This window comes from Helicoverpa armigera, chromosome 5, assembly GCF_030705265.1.
Source record: "Helicoverpa armigera isolate CAAS_96S chromosome 5, ASM3070526v1, whole genome shotgun sequence".
In the NCBI taxonomy this organism is placed as follows: Eukaryota; Metazoa; Arthropoda; class Insecta; order Lepidoptera; family Noctuidae; genus Helicoverpa; species Helicoverpa armigera.
Genome location: NC_087124.1, coordinates 10159252 through 10180484, shown reverse-complemented (window position 1 = coordinate 10180484; position 21233 = coordinate 10159252). Strand labels below are relative to the sequence as shown.

Here is a 21233-nt window from a genome sequence, read left to right as displayed (position 1 = left end):
TATAATTATATCATTATTTGCTATTTTGTTCATATCCAGGGCGTCATTTACTTTCGGTTTTTCTGCGACTTTAGGTAAAGAAGGGAATGACTTATTAGTAAAGGTAGGGGGTGTGTTCACAACAGTGGCATATGATTGCTGCATTTGCTGTCTAAGGTATTTGGCTTTTCTTTCTTCTATTTTTTGTTTTTTAATGGGACATTCTCGAGAAATGGCAAGGTGATTACCTGAACAGTTTATGCATACAACTTCTTCGACATCACAATCTCGGTAGGAGTGGCGACCAGCACACGAAGAGCAGTGCTGTTCACCTCTGCAGACTTTTGCTGAGTGGTTAAATTTTAGGCATTTGTAACATTGTAGTAATGGTGGTATATAAGTTTTAACTTCATATCTGAACAGTTTAATATAGGTATACTGTGGTAGAGTTGTAGAGGCGAAAGTTACTGAAATAGTGTTTAGAGGCACGAGTTTACCTTCTACTTTCCTCATAAATCTTTTGACAGATACGACTTCAGCGTCGCACACCATACTTTTGTAAATCTCTTCGTTGGATAAGTCCTACGGTACATACCTCAACACACCAACTCTTTCAGTGAGGTTTGATGGGATAAATGCTTTCATCTTATGTATCCATAAAAAGTCCTCCATTTTCAGGAAATTATTTGCTGCTGCAGCTTTTCGAAATGTAATCCCTATTTTATGCGCATTAATTCTATGAACCCCTATAACATCTTTCACCTGATCTGTGATCAGGTTGGTGAGTGTTATGGGGTTCTTGTTCCCTAACTTTTCATCTTCTGTGGATTGTACGTAGACTGTGAACTCGGTGTTATTGTTTTCTATGAATAAACGCTTATAGTTAGGCTTCGTAAACATTTTATACTTATGCGAATCGGCATTCCCGCCTGAAGTGTGTATTCTTCTTCGCTTTTCTCCGGGTTCCGGCGGCGGTTCTTCACCGCCACTATGCACACTCATTCTTGGTTGTTTTAAGTACTTACTATGCTGACTTTTAAGGTATTTTATCAATAGTTTTTTATTAATTCAAAAACTTATAAAACAAATTTGCCGCCTTGTTTGACTTCCCGCCAAAAAGTCCACAAAGAAAATGTCTATATATTTCACTTATAAAATGTTGCCACGCCGAATATTATTCGTATTTTTTGATTAGCAAGAAAATATGACCTCTTTGACATTCCCAAGGTTATATTTGACATTTTCAAAGTTAGCCGCTGATCAAGATAGATTTTTTTGTAAAAGTTTCGAAGAAATCTAATTAAAATGGCTTTAAATAAACTAAGTATCGATGCCCTCAACTTGGCTGGCAAGCGTGTGCTCATGCGGTAAGTAAAACTTACATATCTTCATACTTTAGTCATTAAAATCAATGCAATTACAAATCGTTTAAATTAAAGTTAATTGATTGATTGCAGAGTGGATTTCAATGTTCCCCTAAAGGAGGGTGTAATCACTAACAACCAGCGTATTGTTGCGGCTTTGGATTCTGTCAAATATGCCTTGGAGAAGGGTGCCAAGTCAGTGGTGCTTATGTCACATCTGGGCAGGCCGGATGGGCAAGCAAACCTCAAATACACCTTAAAGCCAGTCGCTGAAGAACTCAAGAAACTCTTAAACAAGTAAGTGCATTATTAGCTAAATTGTAACTGGGACAAAGCTTGAATCGTTTTCCTTGTTATGATTCAATTCATGCAAAAATCCTATTTTCTTAGCAACATCATAGGACTTAAGCTGAGAACCAATGCTGATCTCAATTTATTCAAAACTAATAAGTACCTGTAGTCCTATTTTTTTTGTCTCTTCAAGTATCTTTGATAAATATCTTTCTTATATTATTTATAAATAACTTTAAATTCCTGTCAAAAATACATGTTTATAATTCCACTTACAGAGACGTGACATTCCTGCCTGACTGTGTGGGCCCTGAAGTAGAGGCTGCCTGCGCTGACCCTGCACCAGGCTCCATCATCTTGCTGGAGAACCTCCGTTTCCACATTGAGGAGGAAGGCAAGGGTCTTGATGCATCTGGAGCCAAGGCTAAGGCTGACCCTGAGAAGGTCAAGGCTTTCAGAGCTAGCTTGAGGAAGCTGGGTGATGTTTACATCAATGATGCTTTTGGTAAGTTGAGGTTTATTTATTCTTATTAAAGCTTTATACTCATGTGTTAACATCCATGTCCCACCGCCATAAGACTTAGTACTCACTTACCTACTAAAGTAGGAGAATATATATTTTTTTCTGTCAAAAACATCAACATGATTGGTGTTCATCAATCAATATCAATTGTCACTAATAGATGTTAATATTCCATATCAAGGTCCTATGTTGATGAACATTCTCTCATTTCTTTCATCATACATTTGCAGCATAAATTATTCTTCTTAATTTTTTACAGGCACAGCCCACAGAGCCCACAGCTCAATGATGGGTGAGGGCTTTGAACAGAGAGCCAGTGGCTTCTTGTTGAAGAAGGAGCTTCAGTACTTTGCCAAGGCTCTGCATGAGCCTGAAAGGTAATCTAGTTTGTTACTTGTTCTTTCTTGAACAAAAATATAGTATGTACTTAGAAAGTTAAATGAACAGGTGTTGTAGTTACTTTCTTTGGTTCAACTAAAAAATACCTTTCATAATAGAACACCATTCAGTAACAGGTTTGAGTGTAGTAGTATAGTAGTGTGTAGTAGTAGTGTAGGGATGCAGTAGAAAAGGCAACATAAAAAATGTTGCTATGAAGTCATAAAGCCATGTGTAAAATGTTCTTTTGTTTTTTAGTTCATAAAACAAACCTCATAACATATTATTAAAGTACTTGTTTAGTGATATAAAATACAAATCTATTAAACTGTAAGTCATTCATATTATTATGATGCAATTTTAGGCCATTCCTTGCAATCTTGGGAGGTGCTAAGGTGGCTGACAAAATTCAGCTTATTGAGAACTTGCTGGACAAGGTCAATGAGATGATCATCGGAGGTGGCATGGCCTACACTTTCCTCAAGGAAACACAGGGTATGGCTGTAAGTATGATATAACACCTTCTTGGAGAAAAGATACAAAAAATACAGCAGAAAAAAATATCTCGAAAAAAAAGGAAACAGATTTGTTGATGTCACAGAACGAAACTGGCCACTATCTAATATTCTAAGGAGGCCACTAATGCTATTTAATTTTGTTTATAGATCGGAAACTCCTTGTACGATGGTGAAGGCGCGAAGATTGTCGCTAAACTGTTGGAAAAGGCTGCCAAGAACAATGTGAAAGTACACCTACCAGTTGACTTTGTCACTGCTGACAAGTTTGACGAGAATGCACAGGTGAGATTCCTTCTTTAATATTTACTACTTGATAATAGCTGTTGTGATACATACATTTACCATAAAAATAGGCATTCTTGGTATACCACTATTCTTGGTGGACTGCACCAACGTGGAGCAAAAACAAAAAATATATATAAACAGTCAACAGAATTTAATTCCAGTCTTCTCAGTACAAAAACTACACAGCTGCCCTCCATTTTGTTAAACTCTGGCCCTAAGTCCAGTCTACCACAATCCTGACCCAGAAAAAAATACTAAAAAAAAATACCTTTCTGTTGCTTGATAACTAAATCACGATGATTATTTTGTTGTTAGGTTGGTGCTGCTGATGTTGCGAGTGGTATCCCTGAAGGCTGGATGGGTCTCGATGTTGGACCTAAATCAAGGGAACTCTTTGCTGATCCCATTGCCAGAGCTAAAGTCATTGTATGGAACGGGTATGTAGATAAACTTCTTTCCTAAAATTAGAGAATAAAACGGACTTTAAAGTTGATTGTATAAGGTTTATTTTTGTTCAACAGACCTGCTGGTGTGTTTGAGTTCGAGAAGTTCGCTGGTGGCACCCGTGCGTTGATGGATGGCGTTGTTAAAGCTACTACCAATGGCACCATCACCATTATTGGTAAGGCAACTTCTATTTAGTATCCGAGTATTGTTACTAAAATTAAATTAAAGCTGAGTCCTGAGTATTAATGGAGTGGAGCCTTATAAAGAGTGGCCGTAAGCTGTATCTTGTTATGAGTATTAATTATATCTGTTATAAATTCTGACGCTTTGGGCTGAAGGTGACATCGTCGATATCGTAATTAATACACACTAATCATATGTATTATGTATGAACCCAAGACCTAATAATTAGCAGCAGCTATCTTCTAAATCAAATTAAGGTAAAGCATCACATTGTGTAAACGTATTTATATATTTTTATTTATTTCTTTAGGTGGAGGTGACACAGCTACCTGCTGTGCCAAATGGGGCACTGAGGATAAGGTGTCTCACGTGTCCACCGGAGGTGGCGCCTCCCTTGAACTGCTTGAGGGTAAGTACACATAAGATACTTGCTTTAAGATTATTTATAAAAAGGCAGGTCATGAGCTAGGGGACACTGAGTTCTATCACGAACTGATTTTAGCTGTCGTCAAATAACTTTGTTGTTCTGAACTATCTGCTAGTGACGTCACAATAGTCAAAATGTACGAACATAAACACTACTGCTTATGTGCAAGGTGTCAAATTCGGAATGAGTCCAACCTCTTTATCTTTTCATCACTTAAGTAACAGCTTCGAAATCGGTAGGGTTGTTATGTAGGTTTTTGAAAGCCTGTTGTTGAATTTCCTTTGTTTTTAGACCACAATTATTTTTTTGTTGCATAGCTGTTTTCTTTGTTTCTTGAACCCAAACAGAAGAAAGAAGAACAAACAAGCGTAATTACATTTATTTTTATTTTATTCACAAATACTTTTTCGTATTAAGTACTATTTTTGAAGGTAGCTAAGAATAAAATGTAAGCTAATGAATGAACAAGAATTGTTAGCTATTGCTAACTAAATAGAATTGTAGTATGTAGTAAAGTAGAAATACCTACATAAACGTAATACGTAGTTACTACTATTTCCCGATCCACACGTGAACGTTGTAAACTGACCGCAAGCATGCGAGCGTTTCCATCAACGATTTCGGGAACAACCATATAAACGTCCGGTCTCGGACGACCGTTACCCGGTATCGGTTATGTCCGGGATCGTGACGTCATTTCCTATGTATAAATGTTGATGTAGTATCTATAAAGTAGTAGGATTTCCAGTAAGAAGTAGATGTATTTCGCAATTAGTAGTTTGCGAAAGAAATTTCCCTATAGTGGGCAGTTGCATCAAGAGGTATAAGCAATTTAGAAAAAAATGGGTAACTGGAATGCTACCTGACTAAACATGAGGATTTGCCTAATAACTTTTGATGCAACTGTCTGTTCATTGTATTATATATTAAATATTTTAATATTAATTTACTTTTCAGGTAAAGTACTGCCAGGAGTTGCAGCCCTGTCTGACGCATAAACAATAGATGTTATCTAGAGCAAGGAGTATTTATACCAAAATGTAAACCTTTTTGCTTCATAGAAGTGTTCATGAAATTATCCTATTTGATAGAGCGAGAATATCAAGAAAGAAATTATGTTTTTTAAGTGATCGTATGTATATTGTATACTGTATAGTACATTATTTTTAAGTTTTAGAAAAGAGAAATGTGTCATGTGAATCGAATAGTGAAATTATTTATTACCATCATAAATCGAATAAAATGTTGGTTATAAAAACTTTTTTATTGTTTTATCTCTTGGAAACTCACGTCTCATGTTTTCCTTCGCGTACGAGGCCATGTTCATTATTTGGTTGAAAATAAATATTATTTATTGGAAACTTTTGTTTTGACGACCAAAATCAAAATGCAATCATTATTGCAAGCAGCAAATCAGAATAATCGACTAATCTTAGTATCGATCTAAATTAGCTCATACGAATGCATGCAAGTATTTTGCGTGACTCCATCCACGTCAGTAACACGGCAATCAAACATTGCCATTGTCGCTCAGGGCCAGGGTTAATTGCACTAAAGAATTGACAAAACAAATATAGAAATAAATAAAAGGTGATAAAAACTCACTTTATATTAGAGCTAGTTTTTGGTACGACTTTAAAATATGTAAGCACACAAAAAACTCCTTCACAGTTAGGCACGATATTAACAGATCCTCCTTAGGTCATCACCAAAGGGTGGACCTCTTGCCTCTATCCAAAAAGTCCCGAGTTCCCTGCTAGTTAACCCATCGTCGTCGTGTGTAAGCCCAGGTTATGGTAGATCTGCGGAAGAATTTGGATTCCCGCGGCTTCGCGCCCACGTGCAAGGAGGGCAGGGGGATATTAGCCGGTAGGAGTCCGGCACACCCCTCCGCCTCTCCCCAGGCGGAGGAAGTCCATAAGGATTTGTACCGCCCAAAAAAAAAAGGTTATGGTAGATTATAATGGGAAACCCAATGTCCTGTATCTATTATACGTATAAAGCAAAAAAAAACTTGACTCACTACAAAAGTACCCTGGCCGAGCTCTAGGTCAGGTAATTTTTCCATTTGACTTATACCTAAGTACCTCACCATGTAGGTACAACAACGAAATACAAGCAAATACACCTTGTATTTACTTCTAATATAGGTACAGTAAAAGGTGAGGCAATGTTAAATTTTAATGTTTAATAACTCAATATATCCATAAAATGTACGCAAATGCATAAAATTGAAACGTCTACCATGTATGGGCGTGTATGTCGGTGCTAAAACATCTGGTAATTGATTTACACGACCGTAATGTATTGCTTATTGAACATAAACAGAGTGCTCCATTTAGTTGCCTACCTACAAATTTTGTGTTTCAGTCTATCAACGTAAAACTTAAATGGATTTCGATCACTGGATGTGATTAAATAATTATATGTCACAGATATTAAAATACATTAGCCTACCTATTATATTAATTCTCTTTCTCTACATAAAATATTCCAAGTTAAAAAAAACCATAAGGAAACTACCATTCACCTGTAGAACTTTGTACGCACCTACACGTAAAAAATATTGACTGAATTCAAATCGCTGTATCAGCGTGATTTCACGAACGTCAATGAAAATGTTTGCCTTCTTCGGATTTGAGCACATAGATACAACTAGACGTATGTAAGGCGTCAAACATTCGACCCGAAAGCAGGGGCCCGATTCTCCTAAGTTAATAATCTCAAAATCGAATAGAAATTGAATCGCAATTTGATCGCAATAGCAGTTTAAACCATATCGGGCATTCTGCTACTAATATAAGACCAATAGTATTCCAACGACATTTGATTGGTCTGCTATTTTGGTGATTTTGGTCTATACGGTAGTTTGCTCTACAGTCATATTGCAATCGTAAATCATTTGCAGACAAAATGATTCATTATTGAATGACAGAAAAGGATAAAAACGTTTATTTCAAATAAAAAATTGCGGAATGCCACATACGCTTCAATCGTAAATGAGTCGGGATTGGATCTCAGTCGAATGTGAATCGTATTTCGCTTAAGTAAAATTAGGAGAATCGGGCCCCTGATATGCTACGATAGTATCTACGTAGCGTAGGTATGTAGTTGTGTACACCGGCTACGGCGTAGCAAGGAGAGTTATTTTTGTTCATTTGTTGGTATTATTTCACCTAAGATCTTACCTGATGTAAAAGGCACAAAAGGATATTTTTTATCAAAAAAATCTTTCCATTTGCGTATTGAAGAGAGAATAGATTTATCCAGAGAGATTTAGGCATCAAATTATACTATACTGGTGGGTAGCAACATTATTAGCAAAAGGACACTCGAAACACGAAACTCTTGAAACTGAAACCCCGAGCGAACTCAATCAAAAGAAAACCCGCCAGTGTGTGACGGACACCCGTCGCGGAGCCGGCAGGGGATAGCAATCGTAATTAATTAAATATATTTAAGTAATTGGAAATGTGGGACAATTGCTTTCTTTAATTACTTACCTATATTATTGTTTGCCTATTTTATTATCCTTTATTTATTTTTCAACATATAAATTACATTTTTAAATATTAAATATGAAAATAAAAAAACATTTAAAAATATAAAAAATTGATTGCCACCGATATCGGGCACAGGGTCCAAGGTACCGTTGGTTAGGGTCCCAGAGAGAAACCTCTTCACAATACGCGCCGTATCAATTAGTACTGCCTTTTATTGTTTGCCTATATTATTAGGTAATATAGGCAAACAATAATATAGGTATAATTGGCATAAAATATATATGTCGCGTCAGGCTCCGACATCGACTTAAATACTCTTCTTACTAATGAGCGTTCATATCTAGAGATACAATCATATTTAGACGATAATATAATGTATAAATAGTAGATAGTCTGGTACTACGGAAAACTGAGAAAAAAGCGGATCTCAGAAAGAAGCATTTCTTTCACGCCTCATCAAATAACGAAAACGGGTCGTAGAATAAAATATGTTTGTGACAGTTTCTGATTCAAAATCGCAGCTAACAAAAGAGACCTCACAAATTCAATTTCTAATAAAAAAAATAAAAAGAGGTCGTAACTTCTAACTTCAATCAAATTAAGGCAAACTGCCCCTGAATCCCCAAAAGTATTTTCATTCCAGTCTTAACTACATTAAAATGTTCTTTAAGCAAGTCAACCACGATTGCCCCGAACTATAATCCAAACTAATATTATAAATGCGAAAGTAACTCTGTCTGTCTGTCTGTCTGTCTTTCTGTCTGTCTGTCTGTCTGTCTTTTCTTCACGCCTAAACTACTGAACCGATTTGTGTGAAATTTGGTACAGACATAGTTTGAAACTTGAGAAAGGACATAGGATAGTTTTTATTACAAAAAAAATCATCAACCATCTATTGGTCAAATCAAAAATCTGCTGGTAGTCACTATTCCACGCGAACGAAGTTGCGGGCAAAAGCTAGTTACTTATAAAACTTTCTTAAAGTAGTTCATTAAAAAAAACTAATGGCTATATAAATGTAAGATTTTTACTGTAGCATAGACCCAGTTGCACCATTTATGGACACACTCAGAGACATCTAATGGTTACTTAAGCTGTTTCTCAGTGCAGAATTTCTATGAGAATCTGTCACTAAGGATGGACTTAAGTAATCATTAAATGTATCTGAGTGGGGAGGTTAGCTAGCTAACGATAATGGTCACAAAACAAGCCGTATACTTGTCGCCCGTTGGTCAATTAGTGAATTTTGACATTGAGAATGGTTTATATGGATATTACACGTCTTATATAATAATAATAAAGACGTCCACGGCCGATTTCGGCCACGGCGGCTGTTCCCATTTTAAGGAGATCAGCCAGCTGCGCAGGACATATTATAGTGCACGAGCATTTGCGCTGACACAGGTGCACTCCCTATTCCTTCCCTCTCATAACCCGATGGGACGGCAATCCGACACGACCGGAGAGAGATCAGGCGTCTTATAACATAGAACATAGAATCAGCAGTGACTGACCAACTCTAAAAATAACTACGTTTTCGTCACCATTAAGTAAGAACGTACTCATTAAGTAGAAAGGACATGGAGAACTTCATTGTATGTTATTATAAAAGCAAGTCATTCCTTCCAAACCATTAGCCGAAGCCATTAGCGCTAAATTAATTCTCTATTCAAATATTAATTTGAATTAATGCTGCCTTAGATTCGAGTCTTCTTGCATACTGTTTATCTCTCTCTCTCTCTCTCTTCAGTATTTTACAGTGAAAATACATAATGAAAATGTTTTAGTTATAACTATTTCTTACAAAAATACAAAATGGATATACCTATTTTAGTTAAAATTAAAATGCTTTATAAAACTTTTCAGTTTATTTGGGATTTTCTCAGAATTTCAGAATATAAATCAAATCATTTTTTATGAAATTTTCAGAGGAACTTTGATAGAAATAATAACTCTGAAACTTATATTTTGAAAGCTTTTAAAATCTGATACAAAAAGTAGACTTGAAATTTACAGATGGTTATTGGAATCCAATTACAGCACACCATCTAGTTAATATGAACCACCCAGTATTAACTACATACATATGTCCATCCATATTTACTGCTACAATATCCCTAATGGTCAAACATAGAATATCACTTAATCAGTCACGATATCTTCATACGCCAACAACTATATAGAGACACAACAACCTATTGATTTGAACCTACGACACGACGACCTTACTATCAACCCCTAACTGCGATAAAGAACGGATCATCTATCTTTCTCTAGGATTTTCTACCTTTTATCGCGCAAAGAAATAAAGATTCGACCTACTGTACCGAGTCGTGTGCCCTCCCCCTGACTATAAAAGTAAATAGGTAAAGACAATGACGACGCTCTGGGGTCAAATTCGTCGTAGTTTTCACTTTCAACAGTACCTGTAACCTTAACTAAAAGGGTACAGGACACTTTTCATTGCAAATATCAACGGCTTTGTATCGGTGGGGACAACCAATCTGAACTTTATTGACATTTATCTGTCGTGTAAACAATTTGTTTTACTTTCATGAATGAGCCGTTGTCCCTTTAAATTTTCAATCAGTTTATTCTACGTCTTATTCCTATGATATAAAGTAGGTTTTCACGTGCACCCGGTATCAGTATGGGACCTATGGCAACTGTGTGTGAGGGTGTATCGATCGTCACTTCGCGCAAGCGTCTGTACACATGGAAAGCGATACGACACAGAAAATTGCAGTAAACTAACGATGAAATGACATTAACGTGTGGAAATACATTAATAATGCTTTGGAAGACGTTAAAGACAGCGTTAGGAGATTAGAAATGATCTTTATTAGGAAAATAGAGCTATTTCTGCGTTGCATATCAATTGGGTCTAACGCTTTCCAATACGTGAGCTGTGGTCCAATTGGCGAGGGTCCGCGCATGCTCCGTGGACGTTAAGGTGGTTTTTTATCAAAAAATAATAATTTTACTTAGTGTCAGTGATGTAAAGGACATCTGACGCCGCCGGGCGACCCGGCTGGCGTGAAAAATGTAGTAGAAAAATAGTCTTACTAAAAAGTCAACATACGATTAGTTTAGTGAAGCGTTTAATGTCAATTGTTATAGTGTATATCGATTGTACGTAGAATTATCGTTGTTTTTAGGTAAATTTATTATCAGGTAAGTGGCTGGATTTTGTAACGTTCATATATTTTCGTTTTTATTTGATACCTTCATGTTTAGTGTATCATTTGTGTTTTATTAAAAATTTGTGAACTTACGTACATTTTCTAATATTTTAAAACAGTTTTTTATGTATATATTTTTTTAAATATATTTACGCTGTCAATATATTTTTGAGAAAATTTCAATGTTAATCATTGAAATAATTTATAAACCGCAGGTTTCGTTTTGTATTATGATAACTTATTTTCTTTTGCACGATTTCTAACAAACCAATTCATTTTGTATGGGAAGCTACAGGTCAATCGCGTTTGTGTTTTTATTTGGGCGTGGAAATATTATTTTATGCCTACTATTTTAATTTATTCCTAACCTGACATCCCTTAGGTTTAATTTGACATTATTTATCTGTTTTTAAGATTCATTTAAAACAATAATTTGTTTATATTGGGCATTTTATGTTCATAGTATAGGCGTATTGTATTCATTTCTGCTACCCTTTTATTTGAGCCTATCTTTACTGCTGAATTTTCTTAACATCAATGAAAAATGCTGAAATAATCTGAAGTAACTTTAGAAAAGCATGCATCTAGATAAGTGTTTTATGTAAGCAAGTACTTACTGAGTTTACCAACTTGATACAAAATAGTAGGTTCACACTCTCGTTATGCAAGCGAAAGTGCATAGGTATACTTATACGATTCCTCGGTCAATAGCGAACACATCGGGTCGCGTTGTTTCGGCACACATGCACTGGCAATTGTTTCGACTACAAAAACTTCACTATTCGATATTTGGATTTCTTACATGTTAATTTTTACATAGACTACAACAATTTATTTCTGTCTATTACGAGTTTTGTATTTCGAATGATCGATTTTTATGACAACATCGAGTCCTTCTCTTATCGATTAAAGTAATCAAAACACTGCATAAGACCTACGACTTACCTATATTCTTATGAATAAAATCACGAACAAACAGCCGTTTTGAAGTTTGTCGCAAGGTAGTAGCCATTTATATAATAAAATCGAATTTCCATTACTATTTTCCTTTTGCCTGGCGTACCTTCCCGGCTGTTGCCAGGCTCCGTTTAACGCGCTCCACGTAATTAACTTAAAACTACTTATTGGAGGACCTAGCAACTATTTCTCCTCAGGTATATTACTAACTCGGGATGATTATTCGAAAGAGTTACCGCAGCCCTAGTACATATAAGACCTACGAAGGAACATGATGGGTTTTAGTCAATAAGAGTCTGACACTCTCCCACGCTGCTGCAAAAAGGTATCATCATCATCATCATCATCTCAGCCATAGGACGTCCACTGCTGAACATAGGCCTCCCCCTTAGAAGTATATAAATATTCGTACAATATTATCTGAGCATTTGTAAGACTATCATAGAATTGAGGTAGCTGAATAAATAAACAAACCCACGGGTACTGAATTTTTGATATCTCGCAGGGATTCCACCTTTTTTCGAGCATTATTTATGAGTATTGTGGTGTCATGACCCCAATCAGCATCTAGCCTCTCTCTTCGCCTGTTGAATGGTTCTTCTATGTTGGTTAATTTTCGACATGTATTCCAGAATCCAGGTTTTAATCGACAGTGGCCTTAGAGACATACCTATATACTAATCACATTAAACACAACAGCTTTTAATTATATGCTCCTTTATAAAGCTCCTTTGTTCTTTCTTTCTATCTCTTGCACATAAGATGGCATACGCATTGCAAGATAATCGCTTTCTTCTTAAACTACATTATATCTCTGTATGATAATTGCAACCTTCACCTTGTGAAATCCGCAAAAAATCCCACGTTCAACAGCTTAAATTCATTGATCAACAAAGTTAAATAGCATATATGTCGACGATAATCCACTACTGCAATATAAATGCATGATATAATAGAATTCAATCACCACCTGCATAATTAGAACGTGTCATTTACAATTGCATGTATACCATTTGCGGTTCGAAACCATCCAACGTACCTACCATTGGAAATCCGACCTTTTCGACTTACACTTTAGGTCGAAACTCATTAAACTTTCGCAATAGCTATGTGTAAGCGCTCATTAGTGTCGTGTCAGAAACACAAGATTATTCAAATTGCTTGTTTATTTAAAAAGTTATTATGATCTACATTTTCGTAAAATTTTCTTGGAAGAAAATATTGTTTTTGCGTGGAACGAAAAACTTATAATGGGCTTGGGAACAATTACTTTTTCTTTTTATTATAATTGATACCTTAAAGAAGAATGGAACATTTTTGTGGGAGTAAAAGTTGATTGTTAATTTTTTATTTCAAACGGAATCCTGTTTGTTGTTACTGCGGGCTTTATATGAGTTAATTCAAGGTTATTGTGATATCTACTCTTGCTTTTCATCACTATAACAACTCTCTGCTCATCTGTACTAATATTATAAAGAGGAAAACTTTGTTTGTTTGGTTGGTTGTAATGGATAAACTCAAAAACTACTGGACCGATTTTAAATATTCTTTCACTATTAGAAAGCTACATTATCTGCGACTAACATAGGCTATATTTTATCCTGGTGCGGGCAGTAGCTTCCACGGGACGCGGGTGAAACCGCGGGAAAACGGCTAGTCAGTAATATAGATGTATAGTCCGACTATAAAACCCCAAATGCAGGTTTAGCCAACGCCGAGCACTCTGCGGCTTTCGATCAAACAGAATTTTAAATAAGTGTTTACTATTCCATATGCATCCACTTTAATTTATAAATGCATTATTGAAACCTATTTATAATTCTGTATTTAATGCATAAACGTGAAGTACTTAATAGCAGAATTTAATTAATATAATGAGTATTAATGTCATCAAGCGATCGTATCAAATTAAAGAGGCTCCCCGGTCACAACTTTGTTGCTATAGTTTGGGAAAATAGTCTTTATGTTGTGGGAATTAGAACTATATTCCTGAGAAAGACTGTTTTATTGTAAGTTGATAGATTTGTATTGATTTGGCCATTTTAGTTCATTAGGCATTCAACAGTTTGAAACACCGTTAAGTGAAAATACAAAAGGTCTACATATTTTTTTGGTAAAAAAAGCAAAATTATTGTTATTTCCGAAAACTTCTCAATTTTATTGCCTCAGGCCGGATTCCGTAGAAAATTCATGAAACCTTACACAAACATTTTCATTACGAACTTTTTTAATTTCGAAGTATTTTTCAGTGACGTCGGTTGATTGATTCAATACGATATAAAAAAATATTGAAAGCATTGATTGAATTGACAAATCAATTCGTCTAGCTCTCCTTGAAATTGAAATGTAGGCTACAGTACACGGGTTGAAAATTGACAGCTGCCGTTGTACAAAGTTATCGTAGCGGAAAATTGTCGTAGTAGCATTGTCGTAGCTACGTAGCGCTACGCGGGAATTATGTCACAGACAATCGTCACCGTAGCCTACGCGGCACTCTAACTTCTATAACAATGGAACCACTTTAAATAAAACAAAGAACGTGTTTTATTCTTTTTTATTCGGTGAAACGTTTCAATTATTTATATTGCTCTTTTAAAGAAGTAATTATTGTGATGACTTCTCGGAAACTTAATTAAATTCTCGTACTTAATGTTTTGTCTTTTTTTATGACATTTTCGAAGAATTTTTGCTTTTCTTCCTGAAGCAATTGGCCTTGGGTGTCTTCCGAAGACATAAGCTATATGACGAGTTAGCTGATGTTACATTTATCGCAGTAATTAATCAAGTAAATAATATCTTTACCAATATACAAACGTACCTTTTCAACAACCTTGCAACAATACTAAACTCAATTATTCTCATGACGTACTAGAATTCGTGCTAGCAAAACATTAGCCACTCGCAGCACATCCCGTTGCAATGCATTGTGCATTCGTGCCAAGCAATAAGCGGGACGGAACCCGGCGCTCGGGTCACGGGAATGGAATGGGAACTTGGGATAACTCACACCCCTGAAGCGCACCTTAAATATATGTAGGTACAGTCGGCAGTGAGTGTTGGTTACTGGGTTTTTGGGTAAAGTAAATAGTTAAAAGGACTAAATAATTTGAGTGTCATAGAGTCATATCTAAAAGACATTTAACCGATGTTGTCAACTTTTCCGTTTTAAAAGATTATCGAGTTTCTTGCTTATTCTTCTCGATTATATGACCTTGGAACCGTGCTTTTAACGTTTCTTAAGGAAATATAATAGGGTTTAGTTTATGAAGTGAAAACCTTTGAATTGTGACTTTACACAGAACACCTTTTCTTCGGGAAATACACAATATTTCTCATTTGTTTTCTTTGTGGGTTCGGTGTACCAAAACAAAAGGTTTACCCACGTTACGGCAGATTTTAGGGTCTTTATGTCACTGGCACTGATGTCACGTTTATAGAACCCTATTCTATTAGCCTTACAAAAGTTCAAAGTTCGGGCTGTCGACAATTCCCGGTAGAGTATCTAAATTACACTTTGGATTTCATCCACAATTTCGAGCTTAGCAATCGCATTTATAACACAGAAGACTGCTTCAAATAATGCTTAGATAATCATTTAAACAATCATTCTTTCAACACAGAATGTGTTAATTTTATTTCCTTGTTCGTGATAAACACAGTAGTGCTCACTTTAGTAGTCGACTGTACCTCCCACGTCGTATGCAGCTAACAATGCAATTTCTGGGAAGGATATCATAGTTCTACTGCACACGCCACCTACATAAGTACACTCGTGTACAAAGTTCTGTAATTCATTTCGAACAACTTAAGTCTTGGCTGGAAATAATTACTGGCGTTCTCTGCAAAATTTTCCTTTATTTCTCTTGCTACATTTTGTTCGGAGTGTATGGCTTGGCTCTGGCTCTCGATGTATCTCGTGGGAGTTATGTTCTAATAGAAAAGGCTTAGGAACAAAGTTCATCTGTGTTATGTAGGCGGATAGGATATTGTTCGCTTCTAAGCTTGAAGCTAGATGGCGATGAAGAAGTAATAGTCATGTTTTCCTTATTTGATTTGGAAGAACATCTATGGTCTCGCTTACAGCTTTTTTATCGTCCCTGGGCACAGGCCTCCTCTCACACGGAGAGGAACTGAACATTAACCAATTCTATGGTCTTACTACAAAAAATTAAAAAGACGTTAGTCACGTGTATGGAAAATTCTCCATACAAATCTTAAACACGTGAGAAACGTCTGTTTAACTTTTTTGTAGTAAGATCAGTAGTGTTTAAGTTACTGTTTAAGTGTAAAGTGATGAAGATACTGTAGATAATTCGTGGATATATCAAGACAGACTCACGCTTTACCTACTTATCTGTCTCTAGAAATGGTAATGGATATTATCACGCAATCGCGCCTGAAATGGAACCAAATAATTCGAAGACATTATGACGCAAAATCCCTTTTGGCAGAGATGTAATCTAATTCCTTGTAGGAGGAATTACGTTGGCTGATTTTTATGTTTATCGGCATTCAGCTGAAAATTATACAACAGATTTTACGCAATAGGTATCTATTATATTTCGTGCTATTTTCGGGAACGTTCGATAATTTCTGAATAAAAGGGAACCAAAATAAGGACTTTAGGTACCTACGCACGTTTCGTCCTCCTTAGTACCTATTCCAAAAAATCGGAAAATCTGTTTCATAAAATATAACCTTCTGAACCAACAGTGATTGATTCACATATTAATAATGCTTAGAATGATTGATCATATTGTATAAAAGCCTGAACAAACCCTTAGTTATTCTAGAATATTTACTGATTACGGCTGGATTATAATAGGGTTTTCTTTTTCCTCTCTATCACAATAGTAGGTATATTGAATATTATGCTAGATCTTCAGATTTCCCAGATGACTTTGACTAGCCCGTCTCTTGAGTGAACTGGGTATGTCCCGCACCGCCATCCCGCACCTGTCTCGCTATTCGCATAAGCGTGAAAACAAACAGTCATACAAATAAAGTCACTTTTGCATTTGTAATCTTAGCAAGGATTTCTGTTTGCCGGTTGTTAAATTATTTATTATTTGGGAAATCTTGCTTATAGCCAGCCTAGCCTATGATCTTTAGAGACGAGATAGAAAAACCGAACTTTTCAAAATTCTTCTACGATTTCTGCCATTGGAGCATAATATTGTTCATGTTTTATTCGTCCTTTCAACGCTGACCGATTTGATAGAAAGTAAACGTTTTGTGACGTCAATAAATGATGTCTAAATCGTCGTTTTATGACAAAACCTTCAATGTACTTAATGTCGCTCACTTTTATACCTAATATTGGTTTAGTTACGGTTCAACTAAGTTTGTTCTTTCTGTTATTGATTGGGAATTGCAACATGGGAAGAAAAACTTGTCCAAAGAATGAGCCTTTATATTTTTTTAAATTTAAATTAATCAGGATACAAAACTAACTGTGACTGAACAAAGTTAGGTTATGTAATACATAAAATATACTAACTAACATTCAATTACAATGTTACTGTAGGTACCTACTAGAATATTCATAAGCCGCTTACTGATTAAAATAGGATTATAAAGAGATTATTTTTGAACATGAAATATTTTACACGAACAAACACAATTCGTGACTTCAATATTTTGTTGTTACTTTAAAACTTTGTATTATAAACTATATTCAAAGTACAATAAATATTAAAACCAATAAGTGAACTACTGAAATATTTTGATTAATGGTTCCACCAGTTATACTTTGGCCTAATATCATTGGAGTTATTTTTTATTCATCGATTCCTGTTATGGTTGTCGTTACGGTAAAGATTCAGTTTGAACGTTATAAATGTTGTTAAGTCATGACATTTTTATTGTCACTTATTGAACAAAAGCACGGAGGAGGTTTATTAAATCAAGATGCGCCTTAGATGTGTTCGTACGTAATTTTCTGTTAAAAGCCATGTTATGTGCCTTTTAGATGTTAATAAATTTATGGGATGAATTGAGTTATATTGTGCATATGTATGTATAGCGTATTTATGTAAAAGACAAAATTATAAGACGTCTGGTTTACTTGTAGCACGGTATTTATTATACCTGTCACAAAATGCTCGTTATTTGGTGTTACGTATTTTCCCAAAGGTTTTTTTCTTATTAACATAAGGCTAATGCAATAATTTCGCAAGTCATTCTGACGAATACATAGTAGTACGGTGACGTAAAACTCTTTTGATATTATTAACTTATGTCAACATTGCTCCTGTAAATATATTTAAATAGAATTCACCGATATATCGACATAATGAAACCTTATTTTAATACAACCTTTAGAAGCTTCAGAACCTCTTGTTTACTAAGTAAGAACTGCTTACATTTTCACTTCGTTAATTATTACGGCTCACGTCCACGTCACATTAGAACAAAAGTTCGCTGCTCCTGAATAAATAACTCCGGGTCCTTGCTTCGGAGTTTGGACATTTACAAGTATTTCCAGAGAAAATTGTATTATAAATGTAGCGAAAATACGCAAGTTTTGTCAATCTTGCAACCGTAAACTGTCCCGAACAGCTTTTAAACGCACAAAAGAGGTCAGGTGCTACGGACGTTAAAGCCTCCGATCCAAACGTAATCCTATCGACCCAATCATCTGAGCGAATATGGTTTGACGCGAACGTTACGGACCAATCCTGCCGAGATATAACCAAATATATTATTCAAATCTCGTTTAGTATACCGGCTTTGGCAAAATAAGACGAAGTTTAGGCGTTTATTGTGTTTGTATTACGGGCCAAGTTTACGGCTGAAAGATTATTCAATATTGCTGCTTTTAACCTCGGAACTGAGAGCTAACATCTGTGCCAAAACACCGCTTTTAGATGCGATATTACCGCCAAATATATACGTATAAATATGTATTTGTACCTGGAAGCGAGAGCTACAGTTTATCTGAGATCAGAATTCTGGAACGTGTCACAGTATAATCCGTTTGTTTTGTACCTATTGTTGGTTGTTTGTCATTTGTTATTGTTGATTATATAACTGAACACTGATGCCGTTTCGCTTTTTAACTCCTGTTGATAGTCAAACCATTTTGGCAACAGTTCTCTTAATATCCATGTTATGGAAAGTTGTGACTATATTCCTTTATTTGTCTTGTTTGCAGTAAATATCGCTAGAACAAAATGCCGGACTGGACGTGGTTGGTGTTTGCCGCGGTGTTCGGGGCCGTGTCGGCACTGTCTGTGCCCCTGGCGTTACTCATCTACTTCGTGCGCCCCTTCGAGAAGAAGACGCAGACTACTGAAGACTACAGCCTGCCCGTGACTTTGCCACCCGTGAGTACCTTTTTATTTATGGAACTTTTCAGTTACTATCACATGATGAGAGATATCGAAAGCTCGTAATGGTAGATCTAGGCATAATGGAAGCCGACCATAGGGTTTTAAAAACGTTAAGCATAAACATAATCACGATACGTTTGCTAGTATTACATAGAAAGCAAACTCACTCTCAATGTAAAATAATAAATAAATAAAATATAACATCCTTAGGTACATAATCTATCTCATTTTAATTAATGATAAAGATAAGTTTTCCTCAGTAACACTCCGTATCCTTTGACATAGCTCGCTTCATAAAATATCACTAAAATTAATCTTGGTTAGCACTCGCGTGGAAAGATACAACTCATAATACGAGTACATTCGTGTTATTTCGCACATGAAGCTCTATCTAGGAAAATTACATTTCCCATCAATCTTTCGTGTTATACCGTTGTTTAACTTGCGAGGCGTGAAAACAAACTATATTTTCATAAGCTGAAAATATAAACGATAAAATAAAAACACGCTTTATTATGATTATTTCACCTACGCTATAAAAATGCTGTTACAATTTCTAGTAACAAGATAGCTTCGTTAAAAATTCTTGGAAGCTAAAAAAATATTTCGGTTTGAATACAGCAATTTAGTTCGCTGAAGTAAGTGTTACTTGGGCGTGAAAATAAACAACTGCCGGAGTTAGGCAACGTTCACAAATTGTTATGATTGGCACCGACTGTGTTAGTTATGGCGTGAAAATTATACTTTCGTTGCTTTTTCTATTGGAATATACCGCTTTTCTTTGGCTTTTGATAATAATATATCTACATATAGAGTTATATTACTCACTAAAGTCATATTTTAAGAAGTCCTTTTGATAGGAAGTTTTATAAGTAGGTATAGGTACAGCATATTCCTGTCTCCTTAACGGCCGAACCGCATTTATAAGGCATAAAATATTGCGATATTAAATATCTAATACATTACGCTGTCATAAACGGTCTCAGGGGGGCTGTTAACGACATCGAACGTACCTTATAAGCTATGATGTTCTAGTACTCTTCGGTGACTAGTTTTCACATAAGTAAGCCAATATATTCCTGATTTTAAAAGGCCAATTTGTCACTATCTAAAAACTTGTAAAATGAAATTCGACATTTATTAAAAGGGTACATTAAGTGACAGGCTAGTAAAAAAATAGACTATAGATCCCTTTTGTAGCTCAATGAAATTAAAAAAATGCTATGAAAAACTTCTGCCTTCCATTACCGGGCGCTGGACTTGCTCCATAAAAATGTCACCATAAATTTTATATCGACCTATAAAACGTTCCATTTTCCAACACCTAAAATGTTTTTATAAATAAACGTAAGTAATATGACAAAATATTCCCCTATCGCATGCCTTGATCGCCAGCCAAGGTCAGAATCGGAAGCCAGGCTCATTAGCTTCCTCGATTCTACGAAGTGTAATTACAAAAAATAGTTGGTTATTTTAATTTATGTAATCGGCAAAACTGTTAATTTATAGTAATGTGTGTTTGAGTGGTATGCGGAATGTAAATTACTGGGTTTATGTAGGTATGAGTGAAAATGTAGATAAAGAAAAGGGTTTTTGTACGCGTAACGGCATGGTATTTCCCGCAGCTACACGCTGTCAAATTCGGAAGATACCAAAGTATTATAGAAACGCAGCACCTGGGACCTCTATATTATAGCGAACGATAAAGAAATGTTTTCGATAACCGATGTTTTTCCTTTCCGTTGTTTCATATCCGTATTTTCACAGAAAAGCAATTTTACATAGCCATCTTTATTTTTGCTGGTTCAGACTATTTCCCTGCAGTTTTGTATTTCGATCGATAAATAAATATTTTCAGCGAA

At 35.6% G+C, this 21233-nt stretch overlaps 2 protein-coding genes across 8 annotated transcripts in view; both read left to right on the top strand.

Annotated features, from left to right (window-relative positions):
• The first annotated feature begins 1186 nt into the window (after positions 1-1186).
• On the top strand, positions 1187-5656 carry Pgk (Phosphoglycerate kinase). The gene is made up of 10 exons (XM_049841734.2): positions 1187-1346; positions 1437-1640; positions 1913-2139; positions 2417-2534; positions 2900-3038; positions 3201-3335; positions 3654-3775; positions 3860-3960; positions 4279-4377; positions 5353-5656. Exons 1-10 carry the CDS (start codon positions 1285-1287, stop codon positions 5391-5393), a joined length of 1248 nt encoding a protein of 415 aa, XP_049697691.1. The 5' UTR covers positions 1187-1284; the 3' UTR covers positions 5394-5656.
• A 4968-nt stretch (positions 5657-10624) lies between these two features.
• LOC110374474 (PDZ domain-containing protein 8) overlaps positions 10625-21233 on the top strand; it is a 36223-nt gene continuing 25614 nt past the window's right edge. For 2 of the 7 annotated variants that reach the window (XR_010276507.1, XM_049841856.2), the window contains exons 1-2: positions 10627-11072; positions 19194-19365. Coding sequence is in view for 5 of the 7 variants with exons in the window: in XM_049841856.2 (XP_049697813.1) it covers positions 19213-19365 (153 nt within the window). In the remaining 2 variants the exon portion in view is untranslated. Of the gene's footprint in view, positions 11073-19193; positions 19366-21233 lie in introns of all 7 variants that reach the window. The other 5 variants (XM_021332186.3, XM_049841859.2, XM_049841855.2 and 2 more) reach the window with 4 other exon arrangements.